Source organism: Coturnix japonica, chromosome 1 (assembly GCF_001577835.2).
Source record: "Coturnix japonica isolate 7356 chromosome 1, Coturnix japonica 2.1, whole genome shotgun sequence".
NCBI lineage: Eukaryota > Metazoa > Chordata > Aves > Galliformes > Phasianidae > Coturnix > Coturnix japonica.
Genome location: NC_029516.1, coordinates 104264721 through 104281662, shown reverse-complemented (window position 1 = coordinate 104281662; position 16942 = coordinate 104264721). Strand labels below are relative to the sequence as shown.

General features: G+C 41.5%; 1 protein-coding gene across 1 annotated transcript; it reads right to left on the bottom strand.

The window, feature by feature from the left end:
* Nucleotides 1-6760: 6760 nt before the first annotated feature.
* On the bottom strand, nucleotides 6761-16676 carry C1HXorf21 (chromosome 1 CXorf21 homolog). Its single transcript, XM_015885176.2, has 2 exons — nucleotides 15660-16676; nucleotides 6761-8711 (listed from the first exon to the last, which is right to left on the bottom strand). The coding sequence occupies exon 2, from the start codon at nucleotides 8705-8707 to the stop codon at nucleotides 7838-7840; it is 870 nt and encodes a 289-aa protein (XP_015740662.1). The 5' UTR covers nucleotides 8708-8711; nucleotides 15660-16676; the 3' UTR covers nucleotides 6761-7837.
* Between the last annotated feature and the right edge of the window lie 266 nt (nucleotides 16677-16942).

Below are 16942 nucleotides of genomic sequence, written 5' to 3'. Positions count from 1 at the left end.
TCTCAAGCACTACAACGTCCTGCCTTTCACATCTTCTCCCAAACTCCTTTTCATTTCTAATTTCTTGTTTTGACTACATCGTTCTTCTAACTTCATTTCTCCACTGCTATCCTGTTTCCATGTCGTGAAACACAAATAAAAATAAATACAGTGTCACTCCTAACAGTCTATCCTTATCCCACCCATCAAGAACAAAATAATAGAATCATAGAATCATGGAATCATAAAATGGCTTGGAAGGGACCTTAAATATTATCTAATTCCAACGCTGCCGCCATGGGTAGGGCTGCCATCCACTAGATCAGGTTGCCCAGAATGTCCAAGCATGGTCTTGAACACCTCCAGGGATGGAGGATTTTAATAATAATTTATTACTATAACAAGACTAACAGCAGACACACAGATAGATGCTCCCAACAAATCAGAAGACTTGGATGCCTCATATTTGGAACTTTAATTAGGAGCACCTAAACACATAGTTCTACAAACATATCACTTGAACTTACTGTTCAGTTAAATTTATTTGATCAAATTATTTGTCAAGTTTGCTTCCTTTTCTTTACTAAAGTCTTTCATGTGGTGTCATCACTTAAACCGTACAGCACTTTGTTTCACAACTAAGTCCACTGAGTTTATGACTTGCACATCAAAGTTCTGTTTAATTGGAGTGAAGGTGATAAAACTCACAGATGTTCCTTAATTTTTATTTGTGATATCACATATTCTTTTTGATTTTCTTTTGCTCTATTGCAGTTTAAAATATGCTGGTCACAATTCCTAGAAAAGGATCAGAGGCTGCATGACCATGCATCATGGATTTTTCCAATACACTGCTAATCATGGCATGAGCAGAATGAAGAAACAAGTCACTAATGAACTTTATTTCACTGTACGCATTTGGGATACAAGCTGAATGTCACCTCAAACTATTTATTCTTACAACTGCTTTTGAACTTTTAACACGGTACTCTATTTTGAATACACAAATGGTTCAATAACCTTTACAGTGCATATAATGACAACTGACATCAAATTAATTGACTTTTACACAGTACTTTAGATCTATGATGAAGTCATTAGGAAATAATCATGTTCCTGCCTGGGAAGTAATGTGCTATTTTATAGAAGGATGATTCTATTATTTTAATAGTTTCAAGTTGACTTAGTGAATATTATTCTAGCAACTATCATTCTCCTCCTTTTCTGGCTTGCTGAAATACGTTTCTAACCAGACATTCTGTGCAAATCTTGAAGGTTTCTGTGTGTCCTCTGGAAATGTTTTTGCAATAGGCCATAGGCTAGCAGAAGAAATATTAGCAGTTGTGCTCTACAAGCTGCATATTGTTCTAATTGTTTCATTCTAATTGGTTTTCCAATGATCAGATCTCTAGCTTCTTTCCCAAGTTCAGTTGGTGAGGCCTAAATTAAAAGAAGGAAGAAAAATAATCCCAACTTAGAGCTTCTCAGTATATCACTGATTTAATTGTTAATGCGCCTATGGTGCAATTGCTTCAAAGAAGAGCACATTAAAAGTTTGTAAGGTCAGAGTGTTATACCAAAGGTGCAAAGTTAAAAATGATTTTTAAAAAGTCTACGTCAGGGAAATGAAATTAAATTAAACAAGTGGTGACAGATCAAAGATACTAAGAGAAGTTCTTAAAGGAAACGTCTACAAAGAGTTGGTAGCCTCACTGGAATTTAAACTATAAACTTACCACCGTGGGTTTTAGAAGATAGTCTGAAGCAAAGCAGAAGTAACTGTGTGAATTGAAAGCAACGTCCCCTAGCTTTCTTTTTTTTTTTTTTTTTTTTTTTTCTGCTAACAAACACCTTGCAAATTTTCTATCCTAGTCTCAGTTTCATTGTCTGCTATGACCCACACAGCTTCATAGGAAACGGAATGTCTCTGCAGCAATTTCATTTGCATATTTCCAAATAATCTGTGTACATTATTCAGCACATATTTTTTCTGATTCTTCCTACTGAAGGAAAGTGAAGAGCTTCTGATGTATGCATGCAGTAGTGATAAGGGGTTGTGCATTGTCTGACTGTGAATATTAAGAAACTGTCCTGAGCCATGGCTCTGTCAAACATGGAAGTCCCTCCTTGAGTTTATAAGATACTGGGACTAAGAACCACAGCCATCCATATTTTTCAGTATGTAGATGGGCTCTTAGGAAGGTGAGCAGCTTACACCCAGGGAAAGAGCTGCCCATGAGGGCTTCCAGTGAGCCACACAGACATGGAAGGTCTCTTTGGGCCTTGCAGCAGCACAGCACCTCAGTACCAAATCTGGCTGTGGTCTGGGAAGAAATGCTAGCTGGTCGTAGTGACAAAACCAAGGAATCCTTGGTGCCATTTTTAAAGAAGTCAGGAACAGATGTTTCTAGATGCTGTTTGGGTATTTCTCATCTGTGAATCAGCAAAAATCAATCTTCCCGAGGCTAAAAGCTGTCACTCCCTCCTACAGCTCCTGAGTCACTTCACTCCCCCAGAGATGGATGCATGAGCAGCGACCACTTTTTAAACTCTACTATGTACACTCTGATACTCAGCACTTAATTCACAGTGATTTGTGACTGCCTAGATCTCCTCAGGGTCAGCTGCTGGCACCATCAGTGCTGATATTTGAAAAAAATATCTTTGATAGTCTATATCTTCTTCCTGCCTGTTAGACTATGCTTTTTACTAATAATGGATTCTAGGTTCATATAACCGAATAATCAAAGTGTTGCTTGAACCCTTCAGATCTAAAAGAAATCTGCTATGCTTTTTCAATATGACTTTACTAATGCAAAACTGACTGCTCCATGGATCAGGTTTTTTTTCCTCAAATTGTACTGCTTTAGTCAAGCACTGTGCTTCTGGAATGACACTTCAGCCTGCTTTTGCTAAATAGGTCATTCACACCTTGAGATTAATTGGTTTAAAGTGCTTGCACAGACAGCCCCAACCTCTCTTTCTTAAAACAGGTGATCTTACTGCTGCTAAGTTTGCCTTTCATGTTCATATGCTTCTTTCTTTTGATGAGCAGTGTTTATCTAGAAATGATTGGAATTTTGCTGCCTGTGTTAGAATGGGAGTGTTTAAATATCTACCACTTGGTTTCGTTGTTGGCTTGGTTGGTTTGTTTGGTTTTTTTTTTTGTTCTGCTCCTAGCCTCCAAAGGGGATCCAATTTTAGGAAAAGGAGTTTGTGTTCAAACATGAAAAATGTTAAACTGCATCAACTGAAGTTACCTAAGTTCTACTTTCAGTGCAGCCACAGGGAAGCTGCTGAGCTGCTATGGGACCACACCAACCACCAGAGACAAAGACAAGGCTGCATGGCAGGAGGAGGAGGGGAGGGAAGGAGGCCTCAGGGAACCCTGAAGGCTCTGGCATGGGGGCATGTAGTGTAGGAGTATGCGGTCACCAGCCTTTTTTAGAGAGAAAGCAGGAAAGTAATGCTGGAGGCACCACAGAGTGCAGCAGTAATCAGATGCTAATTCAAAATGAGCCACTTCTAATTTTCCTTAAGGGCATTTCCACTTCAGACAAGGTAGTTCACCTGACCTTTTCCCTGGCAGAGATGTAAGAAGGTCTGAGAACAAGCCCTGGGAGCACTGCTCCATTCAGCTCTTGCAAAGCCTGCTTAATATTCTGAAAAGTCACCCTAATCCTGTCAGTATTAACAGCAGGGAAATGGCAAGCCAGCTCTTCCTGATACAGCAGAAGCAGGGTTAGAATGCACTGAATAATTCCACTTTGGCCTAAAATTCTGTTTTGTTACATGTTAGGTATTTTTAGGCAGGCATTTCTACAACAGTGATGCTTTTATGCAGAATAATGCGTCCCTTGGTCTGTGTTACTCCCTGAGCTGAAGCCAGCCCCACCTACTCATGCAGGCAGAGATACTGTATGCAGTTAATGCTGCTGCAGCTGCTCCTGCCCCTCCTGAACTCTCCACAGCCACTGTACCAGTCTGTGGGAGGTGTTGTGCTCTGGGAGCATAGGTGCAAAGTGAGTGCACAGCAGCTGGCAGAGGCACACAGTGTTCTTTCTGAACCCAACAGAGGGCACTCACTTAGTGAGGTTTGTAGCAAGTCAATAGCTCTCCCAATTGGGCCTTTCATATCTGGGTATTAGCTTAAAATCTTTAGGCAGTTCATCACTCAAGCACAGTGATCACCCTAAGTCAGTGATTATTCCTTCTGAAGGAGGACAAGGTGTCCTCTCCCCTGTCCACAGTAGAACAAACAACATTTTACAGCAATTCCGATAAGCATGGTAGCAAAACACGTAGTCCCTTTTCCACTTTGTCCCCAAGCCCAGACTAACACCTAGTGGCACTCTCTGATGGTCCCATCTCTGAGAAAGCCGTGATAAGAAGAGGTTCAGGGAAGGGAAGACCATGACTAGCTGCCCCTGCTCTGGCTGTGGAAGGCCTGCAGCAGTAGGAATGAGCCAGACCTCGGGGTGCCCTCATCTTACCCCAGGCCTGATCCCAGCAGCTTCCCTGGCTCTGAAGCTCCAGCACCACGTCTAGCTGCTGCAGAACTTCACGTATTTCAGTTTAAGGTGCTTAGCTTTTTCTCTTCTGAACACACCAATCAGAGCATGAAATGCTTGCTTTCACATTCACCACAAAGCTCAGCCTGCGCTTTATATCCCATTTCCTTTCCCCAGCCATCGCATCCTGGCACATGACCAGCAAGCAAGCGGAGCTGGCACAACCTCCCTTTCCCTCTTTTCTCCTCCCCGAGGATTGTGCCGGTCACACTGCATGCCCAGCATTCCAGGAAGCTCCTTGGCCTATCTGGTGGCCCTGCTGTGGTAGCCTTGGACTCCTAGGGACACAGTTGCACTATATACCAACAATAAAACTCCTAGATGCTAACAGTCATGTTACCAGCAGTGACTAAGGCATTCTGTAAAACATGCCAGAGGGAGCTGCTAGAATATACTGCAGGTGGTTATAAACTGTCCTTCTGAGATTAATTTCTTGACAGTTGGTCAAAATAGCAACCAGCCAGCCTATTATTGAAATCTTTGTTACTTCTTTTTGCCTTCTCAAGTGACCTTAGTCACTTAGTCGTATTGCCAGGAAGCACCATGAGGCCAGACTACATGATCTCTTTTCAAACCACACTGCTCAGCCACTGGGACTCCACCAGCATTGTGTTAAGCCTATGTCCAGAAATTATGTGCCTCTGGCTAAGAACTGATTAGTTAACAGAGATACTACAAGAATTGGGATCTCTCTCTTTAAGTGTTTGACCCTGAGGCAGAAGAAGAGGGGAGGGAGGGAGGGAGAAGGAGAGAGAAGATGGTAATCGCTTTAGATAACAACCTGAGTCATGGTAATAGCAGCCTAATTGCTATCCAAGGGCTTTTAGCAGGAAACAGACACACCTGGAGAGGCACTCAGGCAGAGAAATATTAGTTTTAAATGGGAATAGAGCAGAGGTTGAAATGAACTTTCATCTGAGCACTGTGGAGAGTAAGAAATATTTGTTTGCTTGTGCAAAAGTCACCTTATGTCCAAGAGCTACATGGTACTGGGGATGGAGCATAATTCATGTCAGAAACAGGTACATGCCAGAGCTCAAAGTGAAATGGGGATTTATTTTTAGGCAAGGGAAAATAGCCATGTTTTGGGAGGAAATGGTTGAATGCTCTCTTTCCAGAATAAATCAGTTTCCACAAAGATTTTTACCCTCCCATGAATAAAATTTACAGATGTCAGTTCAAAAACACAAAGTAGGACCTTTATATGAAAGCAGGTGTGATCATACAAAGCAATTTGCTTCGGAGAAAGCTCCATATGAACGGGATGATTTGTCATTGATTGCTTAATTCCATGTAAGTATCCAACTTCCCCTCTGAATGCAGCAACATTGCTGTCTTTCTTACACGGACAATCTGTCTACACTGCTCTGTAGTGCACTGCAGAAGTAGCTCTTCCCCTGTAATACCCAGCTCCAAACCTGACTGCAGCACTCACACAGCAGCTTAAGGGTCAGCCCAGTAAATGAAACCATGTTTCCATGATAGTCTGTGGGCAAGCCGCTCAGCCCCTGTTCCCCAGGTGCTGTTACTATTTCCTAAATCTGTTCTCAGAATGGAGGCTGTGGCAAACAGATGTTTCCTGTAGCTCTCAGTCACAGCCCTGCTAGTTAGGAGAATCAAGACCTTCTGAGTCAGAGATGATAAAAATGCTACTTTGTTCACACAGTATGTGCTCTGTGCAGTGAGTCGAGCTGAGCGTGAGAATCAAGTATAGCCTCTGAGGTGTCAGGTGTATATGTGTAACTACACATTACTTTGAATGCTTCCCTTAAAAATATCATTTTCCTACCTGTAACTTGCATGTGATCGATTTCTAGAAATATTGTAAGCCAGAAATTATCCATCTTGTATTGCTGAATAATAGTATTGGGGTAGGCTGCTATGGCAACAGATGTACGGTTTCCAGATTCACACATTAAATGTTTGTACAGTATCTCTTTTTTGGATACCCCTTCAGCATACAAGCAGGAAAGTGTACTGAGCTATCCCAGCAGCCTCTAGGAAGTGAGAAACTGTAAAGTGAGATTTTTACTACACTACAATGTTTTGAAATACACATAAATGCATGATTGCCATTAAAAAGAAAAAGAAATAGAAAAAGAAAAAGAAATAGAAAAAGAAAAAGAAATAGAAAAAGAAAAAGAAAAAGAAAAAGAAAAAGAAGAGGAAAAAGAAAAAGAAAAAGAAACACAGAGGCCAAAACAACAGAGTTTAATTACTGACATAAAAACATTTGATGAATATTTATTATAAATTAGTATTTACACTATACTTACACTTGGAAATTCAACGAATCATGGACTGGCATTGCCAGTGTGTTTACGTATCAAATCAGGTAACCATCCTTGTCTGTGAGGCAGCTAATTACTGTTTTCTTCTTCTTAAGTTCTAAAGTTTTACAGAAAAGGACCTTTCTATTAGAAATATATTAGGATCAGATGACTTTGACCAAGGGTCAAAGGAATTATTTGTGTTAATCACTGAGGCTTTGAGTTAGCCTTTATTTTACAACTTGGAATTCTCTTCAAAAAGACGGGAAGATGAAGTAAAATTCATTTTGTTATCACCACTATCCCTATGTGGCCACTCCAAAGATGCAGGACTGTAGGCTGCTGACCAATACTGTGTCTGTCTGTCATAGACACGGGTCACCAGCATCCACCATAGAAGTTCAGTTCATACAATCAAGTGTACAGCTACACACGCACACTCCCATTGATGATGTCTGTCTGGAAAGAGCTTTTTCTTGCAGAACTGTTTAAATAGGAAGACACCAATGGAATAATTAGAGTTAGTATAGAATAAACTATGAAAAACACCTGAAGGGGTGACATAAGTGCAGCTGATTGGGTCAGGGAGGTGGAACAGTCTGAATTCTCAATTTCTGTGGCTCTTCAATCCCTTTGCTTTCAGTGTTGTAAGCCATAGCTTCTCGCAGGCCCTCAGGTAGTAAGGCAGGTACCAAGGGAGGAAAGTTGAAATGAGATGTCAGGCCAGGGGGAAGAAGGAGAACACCTGGAACAGTGTCATGCACTCTTAGTAAATTCTCTACCAAAATACTTTTAACGTCCATGGCTCACTGAAATAAGTCTTAGGGGGTACATTTTTTTTAAAATGTAAATCATCTGGCATGTGATAGAGGGACATCTGTGCAGTACAGATATTTTTACTTAATATGTGCTGTAAGGTTTAACTGGTAGACAGTAAATAAATTTTTATGAAGCAGAAAGATGTCTTCAAAGAAAAAAACCTAAGAATTGAGCTTTCTAACTGCAGACATTCTAATGCTATGCATTAGTGTTGCTGTATTGGGAAATACGCAAACTTGGCGTGCTGATTTCTGAGAATATTTGTTCGCTGGCTATTTGCAAGAAGCGGCTGATGACAATGTCCTTGGCCTTGGTGGTCTCCATTTTTCTCTCTCGTGATATCTGCGTGCTGATTTGGTCTACATTAGTCATGATGAGCTCTGAGGCCAGGATCTGAGTGGGGGATGCCCTGTTGGCTGTGCTGTCCATGATGTACTGCTTGTACAGCTCCATCAGCTTCTGCTCTAGGTAATCGTTGAGGGCTGAGTCGGAGAGGGGCTGCTGGTGTGGCACCAAGCTTGCCACACGCCAGCATGATGAGAAGCCTTGGGCCTGCTTGCGGCCCGTCTCGCTTGGGGGGACCCGCACAGACTCCATAGGTGGAGGAATCTCTGAGGACTCCAGGAAGGGGCCTATGCCACTGTCACAGGTAAAATCAGTTGCCACTGAGCTAATAGGCACCACGCAGTCCCCAGCTATGTGCAAATCATTGTAGTTCTTGCAAATGCTTTTGCAGGAGGATGGAACCAGGTAGGTGTCTTTTTTTGCCAGTCCTTCGCAGACATCCATAGCTGGAGCTGTCTGCCCTTCAGGCAGTGGGTGCTGCACAGGCTGTTGGAGATTGTCTTTCTGCCTCCTGCTTTGTTTGCTACCTCTAGAGCGAATTGAAGAAATGCATTTGCCAGCAGATCTGCATCTCTGAAGGAGGCTTTTTCCTTGTGCTTCATCCTTGGAGGAACAATTAATGGAACTCATTTCATACACCACTTCCTCCACTGCTTCGTTGGTGCAGAGCTCAGAGTCTTCACAGAGGTAGGCAATTCTGTAAAGGTAACCTTCTGACAGCATCCTTCTGAAAGCAAAGAAACCAACAAACAGAAAAATGGCAAGAAATCATTAGTTCATTACCAAGTAACTGAGAGGTGACTGTATCCACAGTTCTGTTACTAGCTACAGAGATATCTTTCCAATTTGAGCATTTACAAGTGTCTGTCTTTCTGGGCGACATAGTGAAATAACTTTTTTTTTCCCTATTGTGATGTTAACTCAATCTTATCAAAGTATAAAATAACATATATATATATATATATATATTTATATATTTATATATGTTATGTCATAGAATCATAGAGTCACAAGGTTGAAAGGACCTACAAGATATCTAGTCCAACCATCCTCCCATTACCATTGCTACCACAAGCCACTGAACCATCTCTCGTAGCTCCTTATCCACACACCTCTTGAACACTGACAGGGACAGTGACTCCACCACCTCCCAGGGCAGCCATTCCAGTGCCTGACCACTCTCCAAGAGAAAAAGTTTTTCCATATGTCTAATCTAAACCTCCTCTGGCACAACCTGTGGCCATTTCTTCATGTCCTGTTTGTTGCCTGGGAGAAGGGGCCAAACCCTTCCTCATCACAACCTCCCTTCAAAAAGTTGTAGAGTGCAGTAAGGTCCCCCCTGAGCCTCCTCTTTTCCAGGCTAAACAATTCCAGCTCCCTCAGCCACTCCTCATAAGACTTGTTCTCCTGTGCTCCAGACCTCCCACTAGTTTTGTTGTCCTTCTCTGGACACGTTCCAGGGCCTCAATGTCTTTCTTGTAGTGATTGTCCTGTATGGATAATCCATCCAAAGGCAAGTGAGTTGGGAAGAGAGGAACAAGTGTTTTGTTATGGTAATAAATTCTGTAATAGTTTATGCTTAAATATGCATATTTTTGCTCATGATTTCAGTTCAGAATCCAAGGGTTTTCCTCACCTTTTCCAAATGCTTTGAAGCAACTTTTACTTTGTGTGGTTTATCTGTGTCTGAACTAAGTTAATTTTAGATTCATATTTAGAGCGTAACCCTGTCTTTTTCATACTGAACAGTGACTACAAGTGTGGTTCCCTTTTCACTAAAAATTCTCAGATTGTGAAATTAGCATTTAGAACTTTTGCATGAGCAACTTAGATAGGCTTGAGCAGTGGGCCCAAGAGAACTTCAGGAGGTTCAACAAAGCCAAATGTAAAGTCTTGCACCTGGGTGGTGGCAACTCCAACTGTCAGTACAAGCTGGGGGATGAAAGGATGGGGCACAGACCTGTCAAAAAGGACCTGGGGGTCCTGGTGGATGGCAAGCTGGACTTGGACCAGCAGTGTGCCCTCACAGCTCAGAGAGCTCTGTACTCTGGGCTGCATCAAAAGAAGCACAGTCAGCAGGTCAAGGGAGGTGATCCCACCCCTCTACTCTGCACTGGTGAGGCCTTACTTGGAGTACTGCATCTAGATGTGGAGTCCTCAGTACAGGAGAGAAATGGAGCTGTTAGAGTGTACCCAGAGCAGGGTAAAATGATCCAAGGGATGGAACAGCTCCTGTACGAGGACAGGTTGAGTGAGTTGGGGCTGTTCAGCCTGGAGAGGAGAAAGCTCTGGGAAGATTTGATAGCAGCATTTTATTATTTAAAGGGGGGCTATAAGAAGGAAGGGGACAGACTCTATGAGAGTCTCCAGTGATAGGACAAGGGGAACAATTTTGAATTAAATGAGGAAAGATGAGGCTGGATATAAGGAAAGGGTTTGGGGTTTTTTACAATGAAGCTGGTGAGGTATACATTCAAGGCCAGGCTGGAGGGAGCTCTGAGCAACCTGATGTAGCTGTGGGTGTCTGTTAATTGCAGGGGATTTGGTCTAGATGACCTTTAATGATCCCTTTCAACACAAACAATTTCATGATTCCATGATAAGCTGGATGGAATTGTCTGCAGGTTTTAGATGCTAAAATGTCAGTGGCATAAGCAAGACTTTTCAGAGGCATGCATTCAATAAGCTCTGCAATCATCTTTTTGGTTCTAGCAGTCACTGACTCTCTCCAGGTACTTGATCTGGTAGTTTAATCCCAGAATCTGTGTGGACGTTGTCAATGACAAATAAGACTCACTAGCAGAAACGGAAATGTCTCTGCATGTCACCAAATGTTCTGCCCAAGTCTAAGCAGTTCCACTACAATATAATTGTTGTTAAGTCCACCTTTGTGTCTTTAACCTAAACAGATGTCAAGGAAATGATTCACAGGAAAGATGTCATCAAGAAATTTTGTGGTCCAGCAAAGAGAACACAAATCTCAGTTACATACAGAGTTGTTTCCTTAGTACAAAATACCTTGTGATAGAGAAGCAAACAGATTGTCTTTGTATAAACAGTAATTACTTCTTTCGCTTGCTGTTTAATCCATTCATATCATTTTAATCCTTTTGGGTATTGTCTGTGCAGCATTTGAGCATATGTCCCAGTTATTTGTCAAAACACCTGCTGTGAAGGAGCACTATACCTCACACTGTGAGTGGGGTGGTGGGATCTCTCTGACACATGCCATACTCCTCCATGCTGTTGTTGACTATTAGATTCTTCATTTACAAGAGTGAAAAGATTTTCATTTCTTAGTCAGGCTTTTCTTGTGTTGCAGTTGCTGGTGCAAAATGCTGTAGTAGCAATAAATGTTGGCTAAATCCTGACTATAGACTTTATGCAGATGTTGGCAAGAAGTCAGCATAATACTTTCCCCAGAGGGGAAATAAATCATTTCCACATTATGAAGAAGGCAGATGGAAGAAAAATAAGCTTCCTTCAGAAGGAAATGATCATGAAAATTAAATGTATCCAAACACTTGCTTCGGTGACCCTGGACCCTTTCTACCGCTGCAAGTTGTGTGAGATTTCCCACAGGCAGGTAACATTTAGTGAAATATGATCTGTTTACATGAGAGGCCTACATGGATGAAGTACCGCCACAGAGATCTTTCTTACCCAAGAGCTTGAGCTGCTCAGGTTGTAGGCCCACCTCCTTACCCTCCTTCTCCTTCCTTGCCCTCCTTGTGCAGTGCAAAGGTTGTTCCTCTCTCTTGCTCACCCTGTGCCAGAGTGATTTAGTGTCAAATTATCACCAACTTAGGCTATCTGGAATTGCTATACACTTATTCCTGCACATATTTTTAATGTTGATTCTGATAAATAAGTGAAAATACAACACGTGGCCTATTCACTTTTTAACGAAAATGCACAAAGTGTTCTCAGGTAGCATGTGACACATCTGTCTTTCCTACTGCACAGATGTATCTTGTTTCTGTCATAAGGTGATGCATTAAGGAAATGAAACTGCTGGTTTCATTTCTTCATGTTGTCTTCTGCAGTACTTATTATCAGAGGTTTAGAGCACACAGTCTGCAGCTGGAGTAATAGCAAACTCAAAAACATTAGGCTTCCATCATGCTTAGGAATTGCATGTTTGGCTCTCGGAGTTACAGGGCTACTCTTGGAAGGTTGCAAGAGCTGTGTCGCTCATCTGACAACACTCACAGAACTGCAAGGAAATTGAATTGAAATTTTGATAGGCGATGTTCAGAGCTGGAATGCTAAGTGAGCTACGTGTGTCTCTCTGGTCCTAATAATATAACCATGTCACATTATTCCATCACTGCTGATGGCTGGGCACTCAGCTGAGTCATCCTTAATCTTTATCAGATAAGGATGACAGTTCTCATTAATTCTGCTTTCTTGTGTCCCTTCTGTTAATCCCCTTTTGCACCATGGATGTGTGTATATGCTAAGATTCCAAGTGCATGGGAATTGTATCTACTGCCTTTCAATATTTCATGCTCTTTAAATTTGACATTCATTTCTCTTGTCCTGAAAATAACTGCGTGACTGTCATTGCACAAGGAAAAGCAGTCCTGTTTACAATATTGATCTGATGCACTTTGTGTATGAGTTGAACAAACAGGTATTTCCTTGTGCAGATACTGCATCAGCAATGGGAGCTATCTGCACCTTACCTAAGCACAGATTGCAGTGGAAGCACAGGGAGAACGCTGTCTGACTTACAGTGTTTGCTGTGTTACTATAGTCTTTATTACCCTCAGAAGCTTTTGAAAAGTCATATCTTCCTCCCTGGGGTTTTTGTTCAGTTCTTCAGAGGAATAAAAGCCTGAAGGCAGGATGAATGTTTAAAGCCATGTGGAGAATATAGTGGTATTGCTACTATTTCCTAAGTGGCAGCAAATTTGCCAGAATATAATGCTTGGAGATGGTGCCACTGTTTGCTTGAAGACCTCCTATTAGAGTCTGAGAGCAAGCAAATAGAATGGGAGTTCTTGGCTCAGGACAAGCAAAAAGCTTAAGGAAAGCCTGAGAGGCGTACACAAAGTTATATGATGAATGGTGACCTATATACAAACCCTGAGCATGATCAAAAGTTGCTAGGGAGAATGGAAAGAGCACGGTGCCAGCTGGGATCACAGATCAGCAGGGAAAGGTGCATTCTTTTGCAATGCAAAAGGAGGGAATTGTAAGCTCACAGAAGAGACAAGCCTGTTTTGAAATGGAGTATGTCTGGCTTTTATCTCTCTGAATGAGAATCTGAACAGTACTCAAGTTGTGCTGTTTAGTTCAAGTTATAGCACAAGTTATAGCTTTAAGTTTAGCTTACTTAAACTGTCGGTATTGCTGAAGTGAGTTCTAGCTGACTTACTAGATTGGACTGTAATTAAAGTCTCTGTCTCAAGGGAACCCAAATGCTGTGGATCCACCTTTAGTGTTTTTTTCCCCCCAGTCACAATAGACACTCGTACAGTCTATGGAGAAACTGATTCCTTCATCAGGGTTTGCGATCCACCTCAAACATCATCACATGGATGCAAGAGTTCCACCAGCAAGAAAGATAGGCTGGAGCAGAGAGCCTGCATATCCTGCAGGACTCAAAGGTCACCTTCCACCAGCTCCTGGGAAGCCAGCATAAGGAAATCAGGACAGTGAAGAAGGTAGTGAAATTAGTTGTTCATATGGATAAGTATAGCCTTTCTTTAATGCACAAAACCCAAGGATTTTTAATCTCTGAACTCTGTTTGATAAAAATTATGTCCAGTGCCCAGAGATGGCTTGGGTAAACGTAATGGGGGCTGCTCTTTGAGGCTGAAATTGGCCTACTTTGCTCACAGTAGAAGAGGGCTAGCAAAGAAGGCTTTTTACACAGGCATTGGAATGCTACCCGCTATGCATGTGTCTTCCTCTCCCCTCTGATACAGAAGATGTGGAACCTGCAGGCGTGCACCACAGGGTTCTGTCAGCAACAGCAGTAGTTATGAGACAAGCCTATCATTCCCTCTCCCTGCAGCTCTCTTAGCTCGTCCTTCTGTCTTCTCCCAAAAGAAAATTTGAGCCCAGCCCATCTTTGCTCACATTTCCACAGTTCAAGAGATACAGGAAAGCTAGGAGTGCCTCTCCTGCAAGGGATGTATGGGCCACTTTGTGGGGAACAAATAAAGTTTGAGAGGATTATAGTCCTGTACTTCGCCTTCCCCAGTGACACAGTACATTTTATATGTTTACCGTAATGTTGAATGCTCTTGTTTGCCCAATGTCTACCTACTGAACTCCAAGAGCAGCTGGCATCTCTCATTTAAAAAAAAATCCTTTCATATTTGTTTGACTGATGTTATGCCCTTAAGACGAGTTTTGTGGGGCAGGCTTCCATAAAAATACAGCAAAAACTGTATGCGGTAAACAGAGCTTCTTGAGCTCGTAGATCTCTCCCCATCTATTCTATTTATTAGTTGAAGTTCCTTGAAGCCTTGTTCAATGTAAGCCTGATTCATCACTTTTCACTCTTCCCTTTCTTAATCATCTATACCTGCATGAAGATATTTAGGACACCAACTATTTTATATGATGGTGTTTTACATCTAATAGACAAAACTGTAAGCATCAATTCAAACTGGGGCAGGAACAGATCAAGCTCCATATTCATAAGGGCAACTTGACTACACAGTAGTTCTACACTGTGCTATTCCTCAGGGTGGAAGTCATTTCATGTTTCTAGATTTCTGTTTTTATTTTAATGAGTTGCTGGCTGTTGCTGTGACTGAACTATTTGGACTGAAGTATTAAGTATCTGAGCAGTTGAAGTACAAGGGACTGACATAGAAGAGAACAAACTTTCTAGAAGAGAAGAGAATGAACAGTAAAGCAAGACAGAAAATGCTGAAGCATCTTTCCTGGGAGAAGAGGGAGGAAACAGTGCATTAACGAGCCTTGAAACATTAATCACATCTACTATAGAGTGTAAAAAAAGGAGGAGAGTGTGCATATTGTGTGTGCACACACATGTCACGGTGTGGATTTGTATTGAACCAGAACGCTGACTGTTAATCAGGAAAATACGAGGACAAAATGTTTTTATTTTTAGGGTGTTGTCTGTTTGTTTGTTTGTTTTCCCAAAAAGGACTCAACAGTTTACTAAGAACATATTTTAATATAAATACCGTTTTGTCAGTTATGGTGCCTATTTTTATTTCTCATCTACAAAAAGACTACTCCACTTCTAAGATGATTTGGACAGCTTGCTACCATGTAAAGAAAGACCAAGATAAATACCGTAATTGTAATAAAAGCAATACACCTGGTAAGGCTCCCTTTAAAAGTATTCTGAAGTATATTATTTTGGTATGACTTTATGACAGTCTTTCGAAAGATCAGAGGATCAATCAATACTTATTTTAAATGCACAGACACAGTCAGTCAAGGCTCTGAAGACAGACAGCACGTCTGAAATGCTCTGAACTCATCCTAAGGCAGCAGAAATTGCATGTAGCTGGTGGCTGAGACTCTGCAAACATACAGATGCACTCAGAACAGTCAGAAAAAGCGTATCTTCATTTTACCAGCTACCAGATGTGATACTACACAAACAGAACCAAGCCGCCTTGGTAAGCAAGAGCAACATGTTCAGAACTTTCTATAACACGTAGTATATTTTAGTACTTACCACTGAAGATCAGCAGCAGATCAGTACAGAATACTGGTTGTCTTGCCGTCAGTTTAAAGCTTTCCGTCCTACCCTAAAACACAACCTTCTGTTTTTATTTCCTATTCAAATGCACTTCTAAGATGGCGTGTTTTACATCTAATCCTCTGTAATGCAGAAGTATAAAAAGAAAGGGGTTTTTATAACTGACTGAAATTCAATATGCTTGACTCGCTTCCTCTTTTATGTCTAAATGAAACTTTATTGTGAAACTGTGCATTGTTAAAATAGCTGATTGCAACACACTTGGTCCATGCAGCCGCACTTCTCTTTATTAACTATTATATAAAACAAAAAACCCTAGTGAACTCAACTGTGCTAGAGAAAGTACTCCTATTTGTGGCACACCCCATTTTAACCATTATTTATCATTTTATTTTTAACAGACACATCGAGACATCTAGTTCAAGGAGGACATGCCAAATACACCTGTCAAAGCAAAAATGCACTTCACAGCAGCTCTATTTTGTTGTCTTCAGATCCTCTGACATCTCAGCTTCCACTAAACAGCATAGCTTAGCTGGTTAGTGTGGCTTTGCTTTTGGAGTGTCTGCAAACACTGTCCTGAGGAAGGTTAGACCCAGCATGTGCTCAGTACCTCAGTGCCTGTCACTTCCAGGCAGATAGCATCTCTTAGCAGGGGCAGCGTGTTAAAATTCATTGGACAAGTGGAATTCACTCTCTGAGCTTGAGATGAACGAACAACAACCATGGTTTTGTGAATGGTGCTGGAGTATTCCTGAAGGGTCAAAGGACATTTCCTGTTTGAAGGATGTAATGGCAAGTCCAACACATCAGGAATGTATTCCCATCCTCAAAAGAAAGAAATGCTTCAAGTGAGCTGCTCCACCAAAGAGGTTTAGCATAATTCTCTACTTAGCCTGGGCCTGCTTTGTCAAACAGTTCAGAGGCAGCCAGCTGCCTACCAGCTGTCGGTGAGATGCCTGTTCAAGGAATTATAAATGAAGAGACTTTGAGAGGATCCATATTCCACTGCATTTTTTCTTCTTTTCTGACAGATAATTCAGGTATAGACGATTGTGAACAAACACTAACAATAACAAAAATCTGATTGTCACTTGCTTTATTTACACCTCTCTAGACTCAAATAAGGAGGATAAAAGGTGATCCACAGTGTACAGACAGATTGATAGACAGATACTTACTGAGAGCGAAGTACACAGTAAATACTGTCAAACATCAGAGCATTTCAGTCAGCAGCAGAGAACAGCTTGAAATTGCAT